The sequence below is a fragment of the Myripristis murdjan genome, chromosome 14 (assembly GCF_902150065.1).
Source record: "Myripristis murdjan chromosome 14, fMyrMur1.1, whole genome shotgun sequence".
In the NCBI taxonomy this organism is placed as follows: domain Eukaryota; kingdom Metazoa; phylum Chordata; class Actinopteri; order Holocentriformes; family Holocentridae; genus Myripristis; species Myripristis murdjan.
Genome location: NC_043993.1, coordinates 25,616,425 through 25,643,965, shown reverse-complemented (window position 1 = coordinate 25,643,965; position 27,541 = coordinate 25,616,425). Strand labels below are relative to the sequence as shown.

The window sequence follows — 27,541 nt, the reverse complement described above, 5'->3', positions numbered from 1 at the left end:
ACATACCTGTATTCCTTAGGGACGGGGGGTGTTTTCTATACTAACTATTCAGAGAAATAATTCTGCTTTATCATCTGCATTTTTTGGCTTGAGAACGAGCCTTTGTTGCCAAAAATGTATTGATCAATAACTTTATTAGCCAGACTACAGATATATTTTGGGTATTTTGTTATGGGATAATAAAACCATATTTATTGACCTTTAAAGGAAAAAGCCAACTGTCTGGCATGCTTTCGTGTTGTTTAATGGCCAGTAAAGCTTGGCTTGCATCACCTCAAAATACCTGTAGTGCAGAAAAATAATGAACAAATGACACTCAGCTGCTACCAGTGGTCTTGGCCTCCACTGTATGTTTAAAGAGCGTTTATGTTGAATACCTGTTATTTTTGTTTACATGATGTTCCTCTGTATGAAAGAGCCAGTTCAGGTGGCTTGGCCATGGCGGGCTGCCTGGCTAACCCAGGATCATGAAAGTCATAGGGCTGGGATGACCAAAGGCATGAAGGAAATTGCTGGAAAGAATCCCAAGCTGTTGTATTTGCCCTATGGCCAATGTGACCCAGTGCATTGGCATTTCATTCATTTGCATTTTATTCGTGTCCCAGAGTGTGAACAAAACTCCAAACTCTCCCGGCAAGCATTTAATGGACAGTAAGGTGCAGGATTGTAACCAGGTTCAACATCAACCTAAATAACCAGACAAAACTTGACAACATGCCACAGCAAAAACTCACACCAGAGCAGCACTGATCAGGATTTCCTCCACAGTACTGAGTGGATCTCAGGTGCAAGTGAACGAAGATTTAAAAACAGCAAGCAGCACCTTGACGCTTTAAAGACTAGCTGCTACCCCAACCTGGTTAAGTTTTCATTCTCTAGAGAGACTAGAAAACTTTGGCGGGGAATCTAAATCTTATCAATTTAATTAACAAAACCTCATGAAATTCAGGGAGGTATATTGCAATACATTGTTTGTTCCAAGTATACTGCACTGTCATTTACTTTGTTTAGTCATGATCCCACTAATTACTAATTAGTTACTCAGTTTGGGAAAAACTCTCACTACACATTTGAATCAGCATAGAATAAATGCATTATACTGGTGCAAGATTATTCTTATAATTTTTAATTCAGTGTCAAATAATGTTTCCTCTAAAGAGTCTCTCAGAAGCAGCAACAAAACTGAAGACGTAAATCATAACTGACTACAGAGAAAAATAAATTACAGTTTCCAACAACCTAATATTTAAATGTTCAAAAAAGAAAAGATGTCCAGAGGAAAAAATAGCATTTTCATTCATAAGAATTGACCGTAAGACTTTTATTAACCTGTGATACTAAAAACATGGTGGAAACACTTTAAGGGTGCTTGCCTAGAAGTTCCGTATTAATATTTCTCATGAAATTGGCTTCAATGGTGGTAAATTCAGTGTTAGTCATTGTTTACAACACTAAAAAAAGACTTAAAAATAGAAATATAATCTGAATCATCTAAATGTGCATTACGTCGGATTTTCCAATGCAGTTCACAGTCAATTAGTTAACCTTTTACTCTAAATACAAGGGAAAGTGTTTCTGAATCAACAGCTACACTTAAGGTAGAGCACAAGACATTTTAATAACATTTAAAAAAAGACTAAAGAAAATACATGGACAAAAACATTTAACGAAACACAGAGGACACCTAAAACAGACGGCCCTACCCTGCAATGTCCCGTTTTAAGATTCTTCCCTGATGGGTGTGCAACCGGAGAAAAAACTGTTTTGAAAACTTGTGAGAATTCGTTTCTTCTTCTTGAGGAGGCTGGCTGTGTTTCTATCGTCATCTTCGCCCTCCTCCTCTCCCTCTGGGAAGACGGGTTTCCTGTCCAGTTTAAGGTCACAAGGAGTGTGTCCCATGTCGCCAATTTCCTTCAGCACCTAAAAAAAGTTATGAGTGCATAAGCGTTATGACAATGTCACTTTTAATTTTAAAAATATCACAAAGTCACGCTGCAAAACAGAAAAGCATCCAATCACCACCAAATGAGATGCAATAGATTTACCCTGAGTGAACAAATTAAAATTTTCTGGAAGAGAAGAATACAAGTGGTGTTAATTTTGTCAGCTATTTTTTTTTTTTTTTAATTTAGTCTTGTTCATGATTTTGTTATATTTAGTCAATGTCATCCTGTTTTTTGTTGTTGTTTTTTTTAAGTTGAGATTTAGGTGACTAAAACTAAGCATTTTAGTGTCATATTAGTCAAGGAAAGTCTAGCCAAAACCAATAATTTTGTCATTTTAGGCTAGCCCTACAACTTATTTTACACAAGATTTTACCTGATTTCATTTTACTATCAGATGAAAAACACCGGTTGAATGATTAAAAGTGCTGGAAGTTTCTGTTCTAGTGGTTTCAATGTAAGGAACACATCCGGACGTGGAACATGTTCTGATTTGCACGTTTATTTTGAAACAATATGATTCTGGGACCCAAAACTCTCAAAGCTACTGTCCAAAGTTGTCAGTAGCTTTGAGGCTGACCGCCATCACTTCAGTCAGCAGGTGGAAACCTGGCTTGGGTCTTGAGGAGCTCTAGTTTATTTTCTGACACACACGCTCGGTCCTGACCGCACCCTCCCTATACACCGAGCTATTCTGTGTCCCGAGCACGGCTGTTGCTGCTGCTGCCTCAGCTGTGGTGTTGTATTCCCCGATATGACACGTGCAGCACAGGAAACTGAAGCGCTGCACATGCCATTCAATGAGCAGGATATTTGGATTGTAATTTACAAAAAATATGTGGTCTCCACTTTTTTGTCAAAGAAAATAATTTGGTAATATTTTGGTAAAGTTTCTATTTTTTAAACTACATTTTAGTCTAATCTTTTTTGATAACAATATTGCAAGTTGATACAGTCCCAAGTAGTATTTAATGATGCCGGTGCAGTCTTGTCTTAATCATGAAAAAAAAAGGTCTTTGACAAACATTTAGCCACACTTTTTGTTAACAAAATTAACACTAGAGACAAGTAAGACATTTGGAACTGAATAAATACAAAATACACCACTGTTTCCTCCACAGTGGTGAGAAGCAGTCTGTTCAGAAAGCTGGACTTGGCAAGGATCGCTTAAGTGCAATGGAATAATTTTGTCAAAATTTTCAATGGAAAACGTGTGTGCAACATCTTTTCCCACTTTTTCAAACTTATCTTTAGCACGCAAGCCAATCATTCTCAAAGGCACCATGTACAATACGAGAACAGAAAACCATGTATTATTCTTTGTGCTGCTGAGTCTTTACAAGTTAAAAGTGGCTGTCTACCTTTTTGGTGGGGGTACAGGAGGGAGGCTTGAAGAATGTGGCGTTGCCAGGACTGACGGCTGTGGGGTCTTCAGGAAAAGACACTGAATCTCTTGACCTGCTGTCAGTCTGATTTGAGTCCTGAAATGAGGAAAAATGTAAGCTCAAACTGAGAACAAGACTTGGCTGTTATTTTCAAAAGGAAATTCAACATCCAGTCAGTGAAGAACATGCTTGTGAATGAATGGCAAACCTGACTGGATAGAAGAAACGGATCTGGGGCAACTGGTAATGTACCAACTGCCAGATGATGTAATATCAATGTAATAACTGCTAGATAATAGATACAATAACATCACATTACTTCACTAACAAGCAATTATTACTTTATGAAGCGGGTGGAACAGTTTAAGTCTAATTATCTGATAATGTAATGATTTCAGTTATTACACCCTAAGTCAATATTATTACATTGGTCAGTGAAAAATATTTCCACCCCTTATGAATTAACAACTACCAGAAAATCTGTGAATGAGGGTTGAAGTAGTACCTTGGGTTTGATACCAGGATAAAAAGGACTATATATTATACTATATATATTATACTACATTATATTACTATAAGTAAAATAAGTCTTGGCATTTGTGAAGAAAGTAAATGTAATGTAAACATATCAGATGCTGTGGGTTTTGGCTTCCTCTGTGCACTCTGAAGCCTGGCATGTGAGCATTTTAACAGTTTTAACACACACCTAAATTTAGGAGTATTTTACCATGAATAAAGATGGACAAACTAGGATAAAAGTTTTCTATTTGATGAGAACCACAGATACTGTTCCTTTTAATAATAAAATCAATGCCAAGTGTTTAAAAAAAGGTGGCTTGTGCAGTGATGTGGTGTGGTAACTGTTTTGACAAGTTCACAAGTCATTTGTCAAACTTTTGAAAATACCTGAAAGTCTTTAAATATTTTTAAAGGGTCAAAAACCTCTGGTATGCTTCTGAAGGAACTTATGCAACATTTGAGCCAAGAGTGACCCGTGTTAGCCAGTAACTATAAACACCACCAAGAAACGAAAAAGGATGTTATCCAAACCACAAGCCCTTCATCAGGCAACGTCCTCCAGATAATGTAACTTAATTAAACGTGCAAAGTTTGAAACCAAAATGGAGATGACTGTTCGTTGTACACGATGGCCACCGCACACGCACACACACAGGCACACGCACACAGCCGAGAGTCAGTAGATAACTTACATCAGCAGACACCTGGACGTCCATGTTACGACATTTCTCATGATCACACTGGCAGTTCTCCCCACAAGTCATCTTTCCTTTGCGGCATCTGCACAGCTTGTTGCCACAGCGGCCTTTACACGCACACTTAACAAAGAAACAAACACAAAAGTTCACAGTATTAAATCTTTTGCATTTGTAATTTGTAATAAGACTCTTTTAGTGATAATAAATCATAAATTTATGTGATTACTATTACTGTTTGTGATGGAGAGGAAAAATGTATTTCTGTAAAATAAAAACACTAACTTCCTGTGATTCCTATATTCTCATAGACCTGCAATCACAATTAGTGGCACGACTCAATAATGTTCATTCTTCAATAATGCTCATTCTTCAAAAATGAAGTACATTTGCTCTCCACTATGTGCCAAACAAACATAATAAATTATGAGTTAAAGTGGCGATAAGGATGTAAATTATGAGAAAGTTTTAAGGATAGGCCTGTGAAAAGCACCACATCCTGTTTTGGCCGCTCATTCTTGGATCTGAAAGAAAGAAAGAACAACTGTTGACTGTTGTTGAAACTCTTACCCCAGTTGCCTTGGATCTCTTTGAATTCCTGCGAGCCTTCTCGGGTTTCTCAGGAATCCATTCATCCTCTTCGTCGTCGTTCTCGCTCTCAGAGGCAGACATCAGCTCCTCGATGTTGATGGCCGTCTTCAGCGGCAATTTGGCTGTTGTGAAGCGCCTCCCTTTAGGCTTCCGTAGCACAGAAAAAAGTAATTAAAAAACTGTTTTTTTTTTTTATTATTTATGCATAAAGTTAATTGCAGAGGTGAGTAATCTTCAACCTTTGAAAAATCCAATCAAACTTTGAAGTAGTAACCTAAAAAGTTACATTCTTGTATGTCTTCAAAAAACAACAGCAACAACACATTTTGCCATTAAATCTCAATTTATGCTTTCATCCAAAAAACTAACCTATCCAAGTGCACAGCCAGCTTTGTGCTCAGTGTCTATCTATGCAGGCAGATAAGTAAGAACAATATATTTAATCAGCTGAACAAATATGAATATGGTGATACCAACAAGTACACAGATCTTTATATGTGATGTTTTAATGTCCTAATAATGTCGAATCTGTGATTGCTTTTCCATTGAGCACTGTAACAAAAATAATTTCAATGAGTTAAACAATTAACTGCCCGCAAGATGGCGATCCGAAGTGATTTATTGTCAAGTCTTAGAAAAACACAGCAAACCCACATACGGCAAAGGCACAAGTTGTTGCACAGAGCCAATTTCCTGCTACACAAGGCACCACAACAACAACACAACAGTAGCCATGGCTGACTGACAAAACCAACACAATATTTCCATCTCCACCACACCTAAAATCCAAACTCTGGAAAACTGTTGGCTTCCCTGAGAGAAACAGCAGCCCAGACAAATGTTGTGCAGTGTGTAGGATTTGTAAAAATAAATGAAATACTTCTGAAACAGAACAACTCTGTTGCCAGTTCATTAGTGAAAAGTGACAGATGTCTCAGACTCCCAGACATATGAAGATGTTAAAAAGAGTAGAAGAGGTTGCTCTGTGAAGCTGACCGAGTGGAATCATAGCTGAGGGCTGGACAAGCTGCTCAACAGTGGGATATAATACGACTGGGTTACTCTGTCCACTTCGTTCAAGGACTGCACCGCACATAGTGCAGTTCTACAAATGAGACTACTGGAGAAAATTTGTTAACTTTGAGGCTACCTAAGGGGAAACGTAACGTAAAAACTGGTTCACTGTAAGGTAAAGGTAGAATGAAAAAGTTCCTCAATTGAATAGATTCATTCAATCATGGTTTTGATAATCAAGTTGTCCAGAAAACTGAAAATCGTTCTAGGTCCAAATTGCCCGCTAGTGAACTGAAAACAGAACTGAATTGTGTTTAAGACAAAGATTCATTCCCCTAACTACTTCTGTTAAAATCAAACAGATTCAAAAATTTGGGCCTGAATGTTATTTTTTTTTTGGGCCTAACATTTGACAATAAAAACCGAAGTGAATGGGTATAAATTATACAGCAACACACAATACAAAAATCAAGGCAGATTATGTGCAATAGCTTACCTTTGGCGGAACATACTCAAACGAGTCCTCTGGACTATTTTCACTGTTGGATGTCGGCAAAAGCATTTTCTTCCCACTTGCCAGCTGGATCAGTGTTAGTTTCTGTGGAGAGTAAATCAAGAACACTCAATACTTAAATAGACGTTTGCGCATTGCCAAGGTGGATGATCAATGTCGACAGTCTTCGTCAATATAATTAAAAATAACTTGTCATTTCCATGAAAATACTCAGTTCACTGCAAACTGTTTTGTCATTCAGTGTTTTTTGTTTGCTGGGGAGCCGCTGTGTAACCATTTACATAACAAGAGGTGTTAGCTGCACTGTTTAGTAATTACAAGTATGCTTGTAATTAAAATGCAAATGAATAAAAAACAAAAACATGAAATGGCTAACCTGTCGATAGGATAAACAGAATTTATTTGTGATCATCTACCACAATTTCCATTTAAAGGTAGAATCATAAAACAAACACACAGATAAAAAAAAAAAAAAAAAAAAATGAAACTGAATCCCGACAAACTTTTCCTGACAGGGTGGCAATAACCAAATTTGAAAGATTTAAAAGGCCTGAACTGGTACAATTATCGAGAATTATCTTAGAATATAAACAGTCAAATTTTCTCCACAAGTTTCTCATTTTTGTTATCTTATTTTTCTGTATTTTTGACCTAAAACCACCAGTGATACATAATACACAGAAGCAGTGCATGTATCATTTTTTTCCTCAATCAAAATGGGATAGGGTGCCAGTAAAGTTGGACACTATTATGCTTGGCTGATAATAATAATGACATCTTGATTCACTCAAGTATGAGCCTTTTACCTGTTTGTAATGCTCATTTTCCTCCATCAGTTTCTGGTTTTGCTCACTCATTTCCCGCAGCTTCTCAATCTCTTCTTCCTAAAATTGTGGTACACACAAATGGATTGTCAAAATTTAAGAGAGATAATTCTGCAATGTCATTCCTCGAGCAAGGAGGAAAATGTGGCATCAATTAAACCTTGCATTCTTTGGCTAAATGAAACAAACCTGAATTCTGAGGCGCTGCAGGAGCTCCCTCTCCTTTGATGTCTCTTCCTCTGTCTGCTTTGTTTCATCTGAGTCTCCACATATGGGTTTGTTCTGTAGCTGGTTGAGGAGGTACAGGACCTGTACAAAGAAAGGGAGAGTTAATGAATCAAGTATTTGGAGCAAAGCATTAAATAAAAATAAGGATGCACTAAAATGAGATGCAAATGTAAATAAATGATGCAAGCACCTTTTCTTGATGCCTCTGCTCTAGTTCCACGAGCTGCTGTTGGTGCTCCATGTCCATGGTCGACATCACGTTCCTCTCTTCTGTCAGCATCTTCGTTAAGTCCGACGCATTTCCCTTCTCCTGTTTGATGTCGCTCTCTAGCTTGGCATTAGCAGTTTTAGCAGACACCAGCTAAATAAAAGAGAAAATTTGATGGTTTAGAAATACATATGACTGGTAGCAAATTAATGAGCATGTATTTTTTACTGATACAATAGACCAACTTTAGTATAAAATGAAATAGTGAGAAAAATGGGCAAATCTGGGGGAAAACTTCAGGCACTCTTGCACCAGGAAGACAACCAGATTCGCCTGGAGCCCCTAGTTTTCTTTATACATGCACCGTTTCTTCAAGAGCACATTCACACTTTTTACAGTTTAAACAAGGCTCATACTTTTTTTTTTTCAAGCATTCTGTCTGCTCCTTTTTCTCTCTACACAGAATGAAATGGTGTCCGACTTCCAGTGTGAAACCAGTGTGCTCACCTCAGACATCAGGAGCTTGAGGGCACACTTGGCATCCACTATGCTGGTGATGCTGTCCCAGCGCTGTTTCAAACGCCCCTCGTTGTCTGCGTCAAGCACTTTCTGCTGAAGGTCAGCTATCTGGGCACTCCTATAAAACAAGAAATCCTGAGAGCTCTTAACATATTATTCTATTGTTTTGAGAGTGAGTGTGAGTGGGCATGTGGTGGGGGGAGCAAGACAATGTTGGGTCTTAGAGCTGGATTTGCTCCCAAGCCTGTTCCAGGAGGTATTCACATTTCATAATGGCTCTTATTTAAATATTTGTCATAAAATGTTGGCAATTTGCGCTCTAGTTGAAATTGTTACTCTAACTACTCAGATGAAGCTTTTCATCGTATTCCCTGTTTTTCCAGTTGTGGGAGGCCAACACAGCTGAAAGAACAAAGATGTCAAAATTAACTGAGTTCTAAAACCATAACAGCTGGAAGGGCCAATTATGAATGGTGTTACCCAGAGAGCAGTACAGACATTTTGCTTTGAATGACTCACAAAGGCTTTGGAGCAATGGCATGAATTGAGAACAATGTAGCTGGAAATATTCTGTAAGAGCAGTGTCATCCACAGGTTTCCAGCTTCCCTGGGCGGTGGCATATCAGGGAGAGCAGATTTATTGAAGTGGAGGGATATGTTTCTATCAGGAATTTATCATTTTAGTGTATCATTCAATACTATATAGATGGATAACATAGGAAGAGCTTAGAAAAGGGTGAGGTCATTCTAGTACTGGGGGGCCAGGAGGGAGAAGGGATGAGGACAGCTGGAGCGGTAGCCATGCCAACATGTGTAGTCAAATGTGAAAATGAGCGAGCTGATTTGTCTCACCTGAGGCCCATTTCTGTCTCCAGGTTCTCCACCTGTTTACTCAGAGGTGTTTCCAGGCCCCCCTGGTTCTCTAGTTCAGAGATAATCAGTGTTCGGCGCTGCAAGAAAAGCAACAGCAAAGCAAAGGATTGATTATTTTGTATACTATAACTTTGCCAGTGGCTTTGATGCCTCACACTTTCTTAATTTTGTAAATATTCACAAAACCCAAATAGTATATCCTTAAAACAGGAAATCTCAGATCTCACCCTGATTTTGGCAGCAGGTCGTTCCCCAGCCTCCATCTGCTGCTTGAGTCGGCTGATCTCCTGAGCCAGGATCTTCCTGTCCTCCAACAGATCTTTCAGGTGCCGTCGCGCCTCCTCTGTGCTGACTAGCACCTCTACTTCATTTAGAAGCCATGTCTGAATATAAATAGATTCACAAAGTTTAAAGAGAGGGCATTTTATCCTTTCTCAGAAATTTTGCCATTAAGTTTTATGTAATATCAATATTACAGATAACTCCTAGCCTGTTTCCTGACTGACCGATTCTAAATCCAGTGTCTACGTAGACATAAGTTTGAAAAGTAGTGACTTTACTGGTTAGCATCGATGGCAAAGCAGTTACGTAAACTGTAAAGCAAGCTGGTGCGTACACATGGGTAAGGATACTCCTTTCCCATGTTCAAGATGCATGATCAGCAAAGTGTTGAGTCAATGAAATGATTGTGTGTGTAGGATTTGCAATGTCTAAATGATCATTTTGAAAACACTTTTCTAGTAAAAAACAAATGACAACTGGGGCAAAATCATTTAAGAAGGCATTAGCCAAAAAAGCAGATCCAGGAAAAGTCTCAACATGGTGAACTGCAGTGTGCCACCACTGATGAGCAAGAAAACCCATTCGGAAAAGCCCTTGAACCAGGTTTGAGCACCTTAACTCTTGTGGCAGCTCCTTCCATTCCTCTGCTCTGGACATCCTTGCGTTTCTCCGCTACCTCACTTCTCTTCTGCAGAGCATCTTTCAGACGTTTGTTAGCAGCTGCAGCCTGAGGGGAGGAAATTGATGAGATGCGACCCACCATATTTAGTACCACAGTACAGTGTTAACTTACCACCCAACAATGCAAAAGGGACATAACTACAAAGGTTCAAAATCTACCCAAACATTTCATCTACACTTTATATTTTTAAGTATATCTTGAAAGACAATAAGTTTTGACAAAAATACAATCCAGCATATTAACTTGTAAACACAAAATAAATCAGCAATAAAATGGCAAAAGGCCTAACCTCTTCAGTTTTGCGGCGCAGAACATTGGCCTGTTTCTGGAAATCCCTCTCAAGTTTTATTAATTCATACTGGCGTTTACGATCCTGTGAAAGACATAAAATAAATTAATAAATGATTAAATAAGGAGACTAAAAATAAATATATAGTGGGATTAAAAGGAGCCAGAGACATGGATTCTGATTGCTCTCTGCCACAGATTTAAAATCTGCTGTTTTACATATACAAATCTAATGAAGAATAAACAAACTTGTAGTGGCTTAAAAAGAATTAGATCATCACATACTTTCTCCTTGAGCTGGAGCACCTCCTTGTCCTTCTTGCTCTTCCAGAGTCTGAATTTGTCTGAATCCTCCTTCATCTGCCTCATCAGCTGCACACGCTGGGCCTTCATAGCCTATTGGGACAGAGGGATAATGAGCTCACATTTGGTATCTATGGGCTTCATAGGTCCCAAGAACCATTAACAACGCATTAACAATGTTACATCCTGATGGCATTAAAATGATGTTTACCCTCAAGAAAGTACAGGGGAGGATGCCATGTGATGAGATTCATGCTAACAGAGTATTTTTCTGTCCATGTGAAGAATTTTAATTAAAGATAATGTGACCAAAAATATCAAATAATTGCTGCTTTCTGTATGATGATTGCAAAGAAACCAAACCATCCATTTCTGTTTCATCAGTTTCTTAGATTATGCCGAGGCTATAGAAAATCCCATAACAAAAACAGCCATATTTCTGAAAAGAGTGAACCGCTGAGATTACCTGGATCTCTTGCATGAGCTTGGTCACATTGCGAGCAGAGGATTCTTTGAGTTTCAGAAGTTTGGACTGCTCAAGAAGTTTCTTCTTCATGTCTACAAGCTGGCCCTCAAGCTCCTGGAGCCTTTTCCTGCGCTGTTCACTAAGCCTAAGAGATGTTGCACATATAATGAAGGCAAAAATTGACAAAAGGGGACAATACAGAGACAATACTTTGTGAATCAATGGGTAATATCTTGTGATATAAAATCTCAGAACAATTTAATAGTCCTGGCAAAGCACAAATTACCGCCACAATGTCTAATGTCCTTACTTAGCCTGGTTGGTATCTTTCTTTGCAGACTGGAGTGCCAAAACAAGATCCTCCTTCTCCTTCTGCAAAGAGTCCACTGCTGCCTGAAGAGTATGCATGTTTTTCTGTAGAAGGACAAAATGTTATGAAGCTTTAAATGTAGCATGTCAACCACTGGATGCTGGTTAACTTTTCAAATACATGCAGGTATTGCAAAATAAAGGGCTACAAATCATCGTATATCATGGCTATGATAGCTAAGTCTGATGTTTAATCACTGCAACACAAAGTCCCCCGAGCTAAATTAATAAACAATAATTTCTAGCAACTTTAATTATTGTGATCAGCTAAAGTGATTTACATTTTGAGCAAATCTAAGACAGATGCAGAATCCCAGTACCTGGTGCTCTGTTTGCATCGGCTCCAGCTGGCTGTCATTCTGGCACATTTTCTTAACAAAAGCTTCCTTCAAAGCCAACACTTTATTGAGCTCAATCAGTTCCTTGGACAGCTGGGCCTGGCGCAGTGCATGATGGGTTGTAAAGCCCTCTGTTGAGTCCTTATCAATGTTGGCAGCAGCATCCTGTTTCGAGCGGTGGAGGGGGGGAAAACATTTCGGGAAAAAAAATAAAGCTAGAGCTGACAAGAGAAATGGAGGAGCATCTCAGTTCCTTTTTTTTCTTTAATGACTGGAGTTTGTAGAGAGGAAACCTAATGATTTAAACAGTACAGATCACATACTATGGAGAAAATGTGTATCAAGTCAAAGAATAGAAAGCAAGGCATGGCAGAACTAATCTCGTTGGGTATCTTTATAATATTCCTAAGTGATCTTAATGCCCTGTTAATTGTTATTTAATGAAAACATCAAAAATAAAATATTCAACATACTGATGGGGAACCGTCTGTTGAATTTCTACTGCCATCCCCTGATCCCTCAGGTGTGTCCTCTCCTGAGGCCATGGCATCAATGGAGGCAGCGATGCCTGCACTCTCACTCTGAGATAGAGGGAAAACCATGGATCACGTTTTCAATCAACAGCCATCTCACTGGAACATTTCAAACTGCTGACAGAACTTTTGATAAAGTTGCACTTGAAATGAATGCTGGTTTGTTGCATAAGACGATGAGCTGAGGTTTCACTGGGAAACAAAGCTGTCACATCTAATGACACTGCAGTGTCAGTTGTGTTGAACATGTTATGACAGCTCTGCGTCCCATGTATCCTCTACACACAGAAAGGAAAGGGGAAAAAATCATGTCAATGACATTATCAAAATCCTATGGCAGCAATGGGAGAGGCCATAAAGGAATATACTATATACTAGAAGTCCATTTTCATTCAATCAAATTGATTAATATCTGGACCATCAAATTAAATGTGAATTCTTTATTGGAAATGGATAGAAGTAATACATCTAAATACTTAAAATTCCTGCTCTGGCCCTCTCTTCTTTTGACCGTCAAGCATATCAAAGCACATTACAACATACAGGGCTCTCACTTAATTATTTCTGTATGCTTATCAACTAATTGTGTTTTTATGACATATTATAAAATGACTGTTACAACCATGCTATGTAAATTACATTCTTATTTAAATTGCAGCACCAAAGTCTGGCAATAGTGATATTACATCTAATCACAGGAAAAAAAAAAAATCCTTCAAGCAAGACAAGATATTTGTATATTTATGTTTGAGTTGAGAAGGACGGTCAACCACATATATGGTCTCCAAAAGTTAAATTCTAAAATACAAGAGCATCATGCACGTCAAGAAAATAACCCCATAGTGATAAAGTGAATAATATATTTTTTAGACCTTTTCAATTAAAGTTACAAAGTGATTTAATAAAGAGCTTTACAGAATCAATAAATGAGGCCAAAGCACATATTCCATCAAATGAAAATTAACACGCAAAAAGCAATTACACACTTGAATAATATTGCAGATAAAAATATGATTAGACAGGGACAACCGTCAAGGCTCAAGAATAAGAGATAGGATAAATAACTCATTAAATATCAAATTAAATGTAAAATGTGAAGTAAACAGTACATTATGAAGTAGCAGTGATTATAGTGATGCTAGTCTTAGTTCCCCAGACAAAATGTTTCAAAGCTTCAGTGAAAGCATTCCCATCTTTAGTGCTGTATATGTATAGAATATTTACCTCAATACTGTATATCAATCTCGCATTAATTTTGATACTATAATATAGCGACTGTAGGAAAATGAGACGACTTTGGTGAAAATTGATTTATTCCAAATGTTGTTATCTGCATGTACGACTTGGACCAAAATGTGCACAGCGGGGAGCCACAGTCAAAAGTGGTTAAGGACGGCCTCATTCTAGTTATTTGTAGTTTGGAATAATTATAGGCTCAAAAAATATTCAAACAAGACCAGATGCTGTCCAGCTCCATAAAGCCTAGTCAGGTGTGAGGTATCAGTTGTTGCTGTAGTTGGAGTTACCACAGTCCTGAAATATTCAGTATGACCACATCAATAACCTACTGTATGGTCATGGAGAGATCTTCACTGTTCCACTATACATCTACACTCAGGCAGTTTAGCTGTCTTTCAGTGTCATACTAACCTGTCACTGATTTAGATCACAAAGTTAGTTACAGTAGTCTAATGACAATACAGGATCTTACTATCTGACAAGCAGCTTTGAGTCAAGTTAAGCTTGTGGGGTCATTAGCTTGAAAGGGTTTACAGTTTATAGCTGCATGTTGTTGGCATAGCAGCAGTATAACTTGATGTTTATGAATGATGATGACCACAGAAAAGGAGGACATGAATCAAAGAAGAGGACACATGGACACCAACCACCGCAAAAAAAGTTGTTTTTTTTGGACAGGTCAGAACATAACCAATTTAGGGCAATATCCCTAATGCTGACCCAGGTTTCAAAGGGGGATCAGTCGTGCTTTGGTAAGCTGAATCAAATACTTCTGAGATCTCAAAGGAGGAGTTTGAATGTGGCATGTGCCTGAAATGACCAACAATCATTCTGAGTAAATCTGTGACATGGAGGTGTTGTTTTATGTATTATGTGAATCCCATCAAGTGTTCATACCTGGAGCTCCAAGATGATGTCCTGCAGATTTCTCATCACTTCAACTTTACCCTTCAAGTCCTGATCCTCCAAAGTCTCCAGCACTTTCTCAAGGTCCACTTTACATCTGTAACAAAGAGAGCATCCCAATGTAATCATCAAGGTGGCAACTGACCGTAAGAGCCTTTCAGATGTCTTAACTGTATAGAGCATACCTGAAACTCTGAGAACTTAAATATGACGAACACCATGATATTGTCATATATTGAGATAATGGCAAAGCCATGCACAAAAGTACAGACAGACCCAGGAACATGCTGAAATTAATATCAGTGCAAATATAACTTCAAGTCTTGCCACTTTTTAATCAATGCTTTTCACTAAAAATGTATTTGGTATTTAAGTTTGTTTTACTCTGAATGCTCTTAAAATGATCTTTACAGTGTAAGAACAAATTGCTGAATTTATGAATAAAATTGACCTCAGCAACAAAATATCAAACATCTAAATGAGCGTACAGTGAGCACAGCATTACTGTTTTGTCAAAACCCTCTGTGGATTTATGCCTTAGTAAACTTACGCTGCATGTTGTCGCAGTTGTTCCAGTTTGCTTTGCAGCTTCTCATTTGTTTGTTCCGTCTATGAGGAAAAAATAAAAATTAAACTCAAAGTGTAATAAACATCATGGATGAAAGCACACCTAGAGACACCTAAAGAATTTACATGCATTTGGTTGCGTTCATTATTTCCTTCATACAAGTTTTCCAGTGCTTCCCTTTGAGCTTGATGCTGTAACCATGTTTCACTGCGGGGTTTGTGTGTGATATGCAGGGAGCTCTGTCTGGGTTTCTGCTGCTTGTTCATACAGCCTAGATTTGTGAACTGCAGCGCTGACTGCTGCACGTCTGGCAAAATGGGCCAATACAGCAAAGGAGCTCAGCGTTACTCTTCTCAAGTCCAACATCAATCTTTGATCTCGGCTTAGAACATCGCTTCTGTTGAAGACCTGATATAGACCTGTATGTTTAATTTCTAATCATGTGCAATCAGGTAAAAGGACACAGGGACTCTAATCATGGTATAGAGACACAGAAATCTAGATATACCTCAACTCCATCTTTAGTGTCACTGCAAAGGGGTTAACTTACGGACTCAAAACATTTCAGCTAGGGGCACTGGAGAACAAAGCGTGGGGTATACGTATATCCTAGAGCTATTCTGCACCAAGTTTTAGAAAGTACAATGTTTCAACATACCAAATCATATTTTTATGTTTTGAAAGCTTGCTCAAACGAAAATAATATTCAACTCTAAACTACGACTACAACTACGACGAGACTAAGCATGCCGCTGAAAAACATGAAATCTTATAAAAGTGTCACACCTCAGCAGATAACAATTGGTTATGAAGACCCAAGTGATCAAGATTTGCCACATATGTGGGGGAAAAAATGGCATCAACAACAATGAAAGACTCAAGTAGACTTTTCAGTCCCTACAAACATCAAAACCTAACTGACAGAAACACAAACCCCACCGATATAAGTTACCATTGTTGTAATGTCCATTCTTACGAGAAACTGAAAAAAGCGTTTCAGGGCAAAAACACCACTAAGAGATCCAGTCCGGACGCCACTCTTGGAGTTTAATCACTGTTATCTTTGGAAAAATATACCCAAACCTCACCAGTGTGTTAATTTCCCCACTAGGGGAAACAACACTTTGGACCACTGCTACAGTTAAATAAGCAAGGCATATGCTGCTGTCCCCAAACTCCCCTCCAGTAAGTCTGACCACCTGGCAGTCCCATTACAGCCCACCTCCACCACAAGGCTGAAAGCTATTTGTGTTTTTCCCAAACATAAGCCCTGGCTCAGTGTGGATATATGCATGAAGATCAGGCAACAGTGTACAGATTTCAAGTCAGGGGACATCATGGAGTATAAGCAGTGTAACTCCATCAGCGACCTGGATAACAACACACAGTATGTGGCAGGGAATCTAATCTGTTACTGACTACAGGAGAAACATGAGCAAGACCAAGACCCGAGACACCACAATAGCAGACAATCTCAAGGGTTTCTATGCCAGATGCGACAGACTGAACAAAGGGATTCCCTCAAAGTGCCATAACCCTGAAGAGACTGCACTCCAGGTGAACACACACACACACACACACACACACACACAGGTTCTTTGGTCTCTGAAGCAAGTGAGCCCCCACAACAGCACACACACACACACCATCAGCAGGACCTGATGGAGTGTCACTGAAGGTCCTGAAGGGCTGTGCTGAACAGCTGGTTGGTGCATACACAGACATTTCTAACTCCTCTCTCACATAGGCAACAGTCTGACAGTCCTTTAAATCCTCCGTTATAGTACCAGTCCCTAAAACACATTCATATCGAATGACTCACAGCTGGTGGCACTCACACTGGTCTCTATAAATTCCCTGGAAAAGCTGGCTCTCAAATCCATAAACTCTGTATTTTACTTAGTGTTTGGTCATATCTATGCATTTTAAGTGGCAGTGACAGATGCTAAATTTCAAGAAGCCTAGGAAATGTGAAGACTTGTAATCCAAGACGTACTCTATTGTATCACAGATTAAATCTCATATCCCAATATAGGTCATTTCATATACTGATAACGATATATATCACAATATCACAGATTTTCAGTAAATTACATGAATAAATAGTTTATATAAACTGACACCACATGAAGAGGCCTATTTCTTAATACATTTTGTATTTGACAAATAAAAAAGGCACTTAATCATATTATTTTTCTCCTTTCATTTGGAACCTTTGTGCAAATTTTCAATTCAACAGTAAACAAAACATAAAATATGTAAAACAGAAGAATGATGAAAGGAGTCTGTCAGTGATCTGTACATGCCTCCCAATGCTGGCATTTCCCAGGCAACAATCGTGGCCAAAAAAAAAAAAAAAAGAAAAGAGAAGAAAAGTACAGAGAGAGAGAAAAAAAACAAAACAATAGTGCCATGAATGAACCATATGGAGCGACGCTACTTCAGTCAGTTACCTAGGCCATTTACTTTCCTGGCAAAACATCGCCATAGCTACAGCAGGTGTGCGTGTGGCTTCAGCAGAGGCTGCCACCAGGGCTTCCTGCACCTCACCAGAACTGTACCTGCATGTCTGGTGATGCAAGGGTGCTTAGGACTGCGAGACTTCTTTGCGTAACCCCGTGTTTCATGCTGGTTGATGAGAACATGATGCCAGTTTTCATGTCTTGTCAACTGAATGGAACTGAGGAGGTTTGTGTATCTGTTCTGATGTTTCCAGCTATGCCCAAATTCTACAGACTACAAGGTGTCACTAAATTCACAGTGGGCAATTAATCCACACATTGGTGAATATTTCATCTCCGTGGATGCAGCCATCGGTTCTTCTGTTTTTATGTGAGCCTCAGCGCAGAGTTAATAAAATGACACTGGTGTCAGTGTTTTAGTGATCGGTGAAGTGTGACACTTACACCGTGTGGACTACAGCGTAGCTATGGCTACACTTCCACACAGGATTTAACTTAAGATGTTATTATATATGTTATACAGTTAGTTTATGTTGCATACACTCATTGGTGCAGTGCAGAGGAATGCTAAGCAATATCCAAATTACAGAAAATAAACTCCTGTAATAAATTACTGGAGAGTTTATCTGTGACACAATAAAATAAACTATAGACCAAAACATGAAACAATAGATGTTTTTCTACCATCGCACAATATACGTCACCATATCGCACAGTTTGGCTCACCATAATAATCTTCTCAAACATCAGGGCAGTCTGTCCAGCAGCCTCACTCAGCTCCCTGCTGAGCTTGTTGTTCTCATCCTGCAGAGCACGGTTCCTTTCCAAGAGCTTTGTCACATTCTCAGCAGACTCTGGGCTGTAATATAAAGTTATGGCCCTTTGTTAGACGTACCCAGGATATATTTGTTTTACATTTTATAGGACATTAGTTCACAGGGAAATCTGACCCTGACGACCACTGGTTTGTAATGCAAGTTATTCTTTTTTTAAGGTAATTTTCAGGCGATTTCTGTTTTTATTTGATAGTGAGATTAGAGAGAGACAAGAAGGCGAAAGAGAGGGGATCACATGCAGCAAAGGCCTCGGTCTCGAATTGAACCTATGTTGCTAAGAACCCAGCCTTGATATGTGATACATGCTTTACCAGGTGAGCCACAAGGGCAGCCTTGTGATGCAATTTGACACCTTACCCATTGAGTACGGGTGCCACACCTCCACGGGCATGCAGCAGCATCACCTGTAGCTCCTGGACCTGTGGGCCCACAGGGAGAAATAGTTCAGAATACCAAATGACACCCAAAAACCAATAAACCTCCAGAACTTGTATCTTTACTTTAACATGTTTTAAATTCCATCTGTACACCCAAGTGCCTTTGCATGTCTTAATATTAATAAGTACCTCTATTTAGCACCCTGAAAGGACCAAAACATCATCGTTTCACCGGCATCCACAGAGTTGGCTTATTTGGGTCTTTATGCAAACAATCAACAGTTAAGGAGCAATGCTACTAACAGTGGTGGAATCATGAGATTGATTATGTTACTAAGGTAGAGGTGAAAAGTGTATAACATACATTTATCTGTCTTTTAATTTTGCTCTTAACTGTCCCAGAAATCCTTGTTTCCTAAATTATTAGTAGTTCGCAATGAATGTAAAGGAAGATTATTTTGAAGACAATTTCCTCTCCAACAAGTAATGCATCTACATTTAACTTCAGGCTCACCTGAGCAAATCAACAGTATTAAAAAGGTTAAAACCAAACAGAAACCCAGCACCACAAAACAAGACAATAATCAATTATTTAATCTGATTATGTGGTTTAATTACCATACCTGTTGTTTTAAGCGCTTCATTTCTGCAGCTCTGGGGTCGACATTGACTATAGGTTTGTTTTTTATCTTGCGAGCTCTATCAGCGTACCGCAGCGTGTTGATAGTCTCCTCAATGTTTGAGTCTGCCGGGCTGATGCACGCAATCATCAATGTGTGGCTATTACCTCCCAAAGAATCTGACAATAAAGCAGGAACAATGGCACAAAGTGAAATTTTAAGTCTAGATGCTGATCAATGTTTGATTGTGGTACACGCATGGCAACAAACATTTTTCCTAATAACTTGTTGCACAAAATGGAAAAATACAATTTCAATGGCATATATAATTGCACATGCATTGGGCAAAAAATTTTGATTAAGAGATGCAATCAAATCAAAGAAATAGTAAATGAGCCATCAGTTGTGTCTGCACTGCTTTGGAGATCTCTACACTTTGACATACATTAAAAATGCTGTATGCTATTTTTATGCATAAATAAATCAAAACCAAAAATCATAGGTAAATGTTAAGATGTTATACATTGATCCTGTTCAGTGCACAGTTATAGACAGACAATCACTGGAGTAGCAAAGTATCACTTTTAATTTTGCAGAGTTAGGGGTCCATCCAGTTGGATGCAGGGCAACACATACAGGAAAAACAAATGGGACTTCTGATCAGACATTCAGAGCCAGGAGAAGCCGCACACATGAAAATCAAAACTGCTAAAAAGGCTATTATATTGTTTTTGAGGAATTTATTTCAGGATTGTCTTTTTAGCTCTGTGACTCAAGTTCAAAAATAGCTCTACATTTTGACATACATGTTTTTCAATTATGATGGTATCTGACTCGCTGAAATCACATGACAATTTTTCATTATGTAACTTTAGGGCATTTACTCGAGGCCTACCTTGCAACAGGCGTGTAAGCTTGGAGTCTCTGTAAGGAACAAAGGACCCTTTTTTGCTTTCATCGCCCAGGGCACTGATCACGTTACCCAAAGCCAGAAGACCTCTGTTGATGCTGATGCCTGCAGACAAAAATGAATGGCATCAGAACAGAAGAGCAGCAGGAAGGTATTTTAATACAAAGAGGTGGTGCACAGAAACTGAATACTACAGTGTATAGCATGAGGTAAATAAGAAGATCCTTTCTAGACATCAAGGGTTGACATTAACTTTAAGCCATTTGTCACAAGTCAGCTTCATTAATTGTCAAATGGATTAGGTTCCTTGTCCTAATAAATAAAACTGAAGAACAATTTGTTCTCTTAGCCAAATAGTCTAACTTAAAAAATAGGTATGCAAACTAACCAATTTATAGTCAGAGAATGTCAGCTCTCAGTGGTGCTGGACAAGTTTTCTTTTCTTTCTTTTTCTTTTCTTTTTTTTTTTTTAAATCTTGCAGGTTTTACAGAGGAAAACAACTACAGTTTGCTGTACAATAATTCATACTTTAATTTAGACAAATTACTTTGATCATCCATTGCTTGGCTTTTGCTTACGTTTTGAATGAACCTGACTGAATGAACCTTAGATTGATTACAGTGTTTTTAAGATGCCATTATAACAAATGTTAGGTTCAAACGTACCCACCCAACAGTTTTTGATAAGTTTCTGACACTGAATTCCTGTAGATCACACTTGATGTGGAATTGCTTGTAGTTTCTTTTTTCTTTTCTTTTGTTTTCTTTTCTTTTTTTTTTTTTAGTAGATCTCAACGCATTCATTGAATGTTTGTGAATTTAGGCTTAGGTTCCCTCAGTCTTATCTGCAGAAAAACAGTGACTGGTGTCTCCATGGTACTATGTGGGATGTAGCTCCCTGATGTCACTGACCACGTTTACATGCACACCATATTCCTGTATTATTCAGAATATTCTTAATATTCTGGTGCGCACAAGTCATGTAAACACACATATTATATGCGCTGCAGCAACTGGAATATTCCTTATTCAGAATATTACCTTAACCAGAATATTGACCCGAATCAGAATATGGTGTGCATCTAAACGTACTCAATGTGTGTAACTGTGTGTGACTGTACGTGAAACAGAACAATGCTGGAAAACAGTATGTGTATTCTTTCTTTTCTGCTTTCTCTAGTGTACTAAAGGACAAAGTCAAGAGTTTGTTGAAATGCTGCTGAGGGAGAAAACAAAAAACAAAAAACACTTTACTTTGGCTTACCCTCCTTTAAACGATCTCCCTCTGCTTTGGTTTTCTTTTGCCTCTCAGAGCCAGCCAGATCCACAAGGTGTAATTTTGACACAACCGAGTCAGTTCTGCATAGATGAAAACATTCTACATTTGCATTTTTGGTTCATATGTAATACAATTTAAGAGTTATACATGCACATTAGCCCATTATCACATAGCATTGCAGGGATTCCATTTTTATAGAGATAAGGCGTAAAAAAGTTAGTTTTAAAAATAGATAAGGCCAAACATGCCTCTCTGAGCTTTTACCTATGTTACTTGGATATGTTAGAAGCCTAGAGTTCCTTTGATGTAATTCCGACTGATTTAATGATGCAAGTTTTTCTAACAGTGCAGCGTGCAAGCCTGGATTATCTGGTAGTTTCCACTGTGCAAAGTAATGCAGTAATCCCTCATTGTGTCATCAATCTAGAACCTGCATTTACCTCATCAGGTGTCTAATATAAAAGCTATTAATGAACAGTGATATGCATCCCAGCTCACATAAAATGACATTTTGTGTCTAACGCCAAAACTGTTTCCAGCTGTTAAAAATATTTCTTTCAAAGCAGTGTCCACAGTTATGAAAGTACTCCTATGCTATGTTTTCACCGATAGCATCATGTTACATGGAGTGCCAGTGAGCATATATTCAGGATGGGGTGGGGGATAATAATTTCAGCAAAAACAAAAGGAAAGGTGGGTAAACTGACTTGTCCGTCCCCCTGCGTTGCTCCAGTGTAATAGTAAAGATCGCATGTGAGCGTGACGAAGCAGCGTTCATGGCTGTGGAGCCCACGGTGCGAGCAGAGTTTCCAAGCTCCAGACAGCCCACCATCTCATGGGCAGAAAACACCTCCCGCTCAGTTAGGCCCACAATCTACAACAGGAAATTTTCAACAAAAACAAGAGATGACCAATTAAGTATATCACACCCACACAAGGTAAGACACTGGTGCAATTCACAAGAGCTACCGAGGCTGATATTTGTATTCAGCCCAAGTGAAATCACAATGCTTTTATTTCTTGGCAACATGTCAGTGACTCACCTTGATGCCATCTTTAGGATCTTCCCGAATGCTGATGGCAGGTTTATCTTTGGATGTACACAGCAAGTCCAGTATATCTTCATTGTAGATCTAAAATTAAATTTAAAGCATGTCCAAATAACTTCTATGGTCATTAGTGAAAGAAGAAATCACAGTAAATTTGTTTAGCTCAATGTAGTTTCCAAACAAATAAAAATATTTCCACAGACCTCCAAGTATGACACTGCCAGAGAGAATTCACAATCTGTCCTCATCTCCTTTTCCTGGAAAATCATCCCGATAACCCGTGGAATAACTCCCACTGAAGGATCGTTCTCTTGAGCTGATGTGTAAGTTCCTCCCATGGAGAAAGTCTTCCCTGACCCTGTCTGTCCATATGCAAGCACTGTGGCATGGTAACCTGCAAAGAAATTTCATACTGTTAGGCAGCATTAACTTAACAATATACTTTGTGATCAAAAATCAACTGGCCAACAACATATAATGACTGTAGTCTGATAGCTATACTTGCTAAAGGGAAACGTATTCTTTGGCTGAACTGTCTATGCACACCTTGTGGACCTACATGTGGAGGGAGGGCAAGAAAAAACAATTTTCTCTACAAGGATGAAAAACACATAAACAAGTACAGCTACCTTTAAAAAGTCCAGACAACAAGGGTGAGACTGCAATATTGAAGACTTCTTCTTGCTCAGCAGTGGGATCAAACACATAATCATAGGTGAATGCCTTCTCTGTGCCAACAATCACCTGAAAACAGATGAGACTTACTTGCACAAAATATCAACAAATGCACTTTATCAGCTAACAAATGGTGAAAAATCAATATTGGTGTGCGGATTTTAACCAATTTAAATATTTCAGATCTTTTTCTGGATTATTTCTGTCCAGATGTCATCTTGCCCACTTTCTGTTCAAAGTTACATATTATTTCACATGTAAGCCTCCTTTTTGTTGTCGATTTCTGCTGTGTGATGTTAACAGCAATAAGCATTATGAGGCTGAACCCATTTGAGGAAATAGTTTTTACTTAATCTGTCTAATCTTAGACTGAAATTGACTGGTTGATCATGAACTGTTTTTGCGCTCTAACTTTTTACAAATCAGCTAATTTGATAGACTTTGCAGCCCATTATGAATTTCAGAACTGCAGTGGTAGAAAATCACAAAGACACTTTTGTTTGTATGGAAACATTACACAAACTACAACCAGCCAGCAAATGCACTGATGTCAATAATACCATATATTCACTAGTAAACATCAGCAAACCCACAACTAAACTAAGAGTGTTTGATGTTCACAAAATTCAAATGCTGCATGATTATTGCCATAGTGGAAACTTATTTTGAATACATCACAATTCAGACACTTATGATCATGGTTCTGGTTCAGCATAGGATTGGATCATGAGCCAAAAATCCATTGTCTCAGTGCAATGAATGATTTCCCTAACTAACGGTCACACTACAATGACTGCTGGATACTGCATGAGTCACAATGACAAAGTCAAATTCCAACTGACTGGCCCCTTTGACAGATGAACAAAAACCCTTTGATTTTTTTTTTTTTTTTTAATCATTTTGTCAGGTCATTTAGTTTAAGTGTGGGGTGAGTTGTAGAATCCAGCCACTGACTTGCTTAGTTAGTTTTACTGCATTTCTGTAAAATACAGACCTGTGGCTCTCCAGGCACAAATGTGAGACAGCACTGGCATCCCTCGTTAATTTCTTTGGGTACCAATGGACGACATCGCAAGGCAACCCGCACTGGGATCACCTTAACATCCTCGTTTGTCATGATGCAAGATTCCAGTGAATATCTAGTAATAACAGAAAAACGGAAAGGTTACTAAAATGAGACTAGGTAACCATTTGCCAGCAATATGGAAGCATTTTCCGAATATGATTACAGGATTAAGCTGCAGAAATGTCAGCTAAAGATATGTAGGAATAACTTAAGATCAGTAATTCTATGTTTCACAGATCAAAAGATGAATGACACAACTTTCTTCTCCTCAGTGCAATGTTTTGAAGATGACAGATTGATACTTTTCATTACTTAGGTTTTCCAAATATTCTAGCCAAGAGGGAAAGCACTATTTTTGATCAGATGCTTTTTGCCAAGCCACGCATTATCAAGATTTGTACAGAACTGGAACTGGATGCATTTGGACAGATGATGTGTTAAGAGAATAACAGCAACATCTTGAGCCCTTCAGGCTAGCCTTCATGTTGCCAATTTCCTCACTTTTTCTAGCTTACCAATGAATAAATGTTTTGAATTTTGACTATAACACATTTAATCTTATTTAATTGTCTAAAATAATCTAACGGTTGAAAATTAACAGTAGGCTATTGTTCATTCGTATGCAGTCACCTTGAACCAAACAAGCTGAGCCAGGACCGACTACTTCTGATCAAAGTGGCTTACAGGCTCGACTCTGATCACCAAAATGTTACTGATGAGGCAAAGAAATACTGCAATATACTAGGTGCTGGAACAACAATACAGATGTAGTGAGAAAAACTGTCAAAACAACACCTAATCTCATCTCTTTTGTAAGCCAGTGGTAACAAAAACCGGACATCTGAGGAATTTATACACAGAAAGCAAGACATTATAAACATTACAACCTGTCTAATTTGTCAAGAGGGCCTTGTATATCTTAACATTAAGATGGTGAACAACTGATGACTGGTTGGCTGCCAGAATGGTTGATGGTGTCACTTCTCAAATACGACAACCTGTTACCAGTTGTTGGTGTCTGGTGTTAACTCGCTACCCTTATAATGGTTACTGAAAGAGCAGCATGAATATAAAAAAACACTGCAATTGCTTCTTTCCCCCACAGTAGCAGATTATTTAACTGTGCTCGGGCAAGATGGCTGCTATGTGGCTCCAGGCTCCATAAAGGAAAAAGGGGGTGCTTGATGACAGCTCCTCTCCACCATAATAATTAACATGAAAAGACTCACATGAAGAAACTGTTAAAACACCACAAACTATAGCAGCGTAGAGTTAGCATAACATTGGCTCATTAACGAAATACACTAAGTTTTCGCAGTGTTTCAATAATTTAAATGACAGACTGCATTTGGTTAACAATAGATTAAGTCGAAAGCATTTAGCGAGCGTGCTTAAATGAATAAACCTTGTGAATTAAAAGCAACTAGACAGTTTCCTACCACATTATGTGAACGGGAACCCCCCGTAACGTTAGCGTTAACTTTAGCTGCCGTTGCTATACTTACAAAGACGTTAACGGTGCTTTTTTTTTTTTTTTTTTGCTTTGCCTCCGGTGTCAGTGTAAAATATCAGGAAATCCAGCGGGTCTGGCTGACCGTCAACAGCACCGCTACCGAACAAAACATTTATTTTATAACGTTATCGGCTAACTTTGTCAATTATAATGCTCCGTCTGTTTACAGAAACATCCCTGTGATGAACGGTTAACCGCCACTTTCAAACAGCCAGCTCCGCCTCCTCCTTCTTCCTCGTCGGATGATTTTATGGCAGGCTCGGCTCACCTCGTGCGTGGTGCTGACCTCTACAGGATACTAGGCGAACTTACATTACACGACACACATTGAAGATCACAGGCCTTTAACCTAAAAGATACGCCTTCCAAATAACGTAACAGATAATATTTATGCAAAGTGGCTCCTGGAATAACGTTTATGTCCACTGCAATACAAAAAAAAAAAAAAAAAAGAAAAAAACACAGAGCCCCAGAGAGGCCTTTTTTTTTATTATTTTATTTTGTACATGCAAAATCCCAGTTTGTGCACACAATTTAATTTTTGTGAGCTGACAGCAGCATCTGTGTAGCTGGGGTTCTGTGATTAAGGTGTATTTTGACATAGGGATGCATTACGGACACATGATGAGAACCCTTAACTCTTATGGCATTATAATGAGCAGGATGATCCTAAGGGTGCATGAACTTTGCCGGGATCAGCACATTGATTTGGGTCAAGTCATTGAATTCAGTGTAAACCAACTGCAAGACAACAGCAAAATGCATAGGCTATAGATGTGTGTGCATACAAATTACAGGAGGGCATCTGAATTTTGAATGCATAATGAATTTTTAATACAAAAGTCATATTAAATCATAACATTTATTATGATTTTTGGGTGGACATGCAACAGCTGGGTTCAAGTCTCTAGCACTGTAGGCAAACTTTCTTTACACAAGAACTCAGTATAGGCAAGATAGCAGAGCAATTTAATTAATGTGAAAGCTCATGGTAGTGGGCATGATTTAGTACATTGTACACACACACAGACACACACACACACACAGACAGACACAGACAGACACACACACACACACACACACACACACACACACACACACACACACACACACACAAAGGGCTCCAGGACTCCATAACTACCTCTGTTCTTTTGATGCTGATTTTAATTCTGGTTTTTGATCACATGCATCATTCTCTTCTCTGTTTTTCCTCAAAATCTCACCGTCAATGGAGAAAGCATTCTCTGTGCATCCAAATCTTTACACAGTGGCAGCACGTCCTGTGGTCCTCTTGACATCTGAGGGAACATATGGTAAAAGAGAGCCGTCTCAGGCAAGTGTTTCACCAAGCTCTGCGACACAGACAGCCAGATGTTCCAGGTGGATCATCAAATATCGGCAATACAAACATCTGTATTGTTTTTCTCCATCCACAGCTAGAGGGGTCCTCACAGTGTTCCCTTTTTT

At 38.7% G+C, this 27,541-nt stretch overlaps 1 protein-coding gene across 1 annotated transcript; it reads right to left on the bottom strand.

Moving 5' to 3' along the window:
• Positions 1-1,306: 1,306 nt before the first annotated feature.
• kif4 (kinesin family member 4) lies at positions 1,307-26,303 on the bottom strand. Its single transcript, XM_030069700.1, has 31 exons — positions 26,067-26,303; positions 24,490-24,634; positions 23,450-23,564; positions 23,024-23,214; positions 22,815-22,904; positions 22,479-22,645; positions 21,757-21,851; positions 20,478-20,597; positions 19,586-19,761; positions 18,943-19,004; positions 18,476-18,608; positions 15,270-15,328; positions 14,711-14,816; positions 12,515-12,622; positions 12,024-12,206; positions 11,645-11,748; positions 11,335-11,479; positions 10,851-10,961; positions 10,567-10,650; positions 10,209-10,322; positions 9,541-9,696; positions 9,293-9,390; positions 8,429-8,558; positions 7,904-8,074; positions 7,675-7,794; positions 7,468-7,545; positions 6,644-6,745; positions 5,113-5,280; positions 4,540-4,665; positions 3,305-3,424; positions 1,307-1,920 (listed from the first exon to the last, which is right to left on the bottom strand). The coding sequence occupies exons 2-31, from the start codon at positions 24,610-24,612 to the stop codon at positions 1,720-1,722; spliced, it is 3,756 nt and encodes a 1,251-aa protein (XP_029925560.1). The 5' UTR covers positions 24,613-24,634; positions 26,067-26,303; the 3' UTR covers positions 1,307-1,719.
• Between the last annotated feature and the right edge of the window lie 1,238 nt (positions 26,304-27,541).

What these genes read in the sequence shown, in the direction of transcription:
- kif4 (XM_030069700.1), bottom strand. Translation starts at nt 24,612, where the DNA reads ATGACAAACGAGGATGTTAAGGTGATCCCAGTGCGGGTTGCCTTGCGA. An exon ending in TGGCAGTGTCATACTTGGAG is followed by an intron (nt 22,905 to 23,023) that starts GTCTGTGGAAAT and finishes ATTTAATTTTAG; the next exon opens with ATCTACAATGAAGATATACT. An exon ending in AGAGATCCAAGGCAACTGGG is followed by an intron (nt 4,666 to 5,112) that starts GTAAGAGTTTCA and finishes TTCTTTGTTAAG; the next exon opens with TGTGCGTGTAAAGGCCGCTG.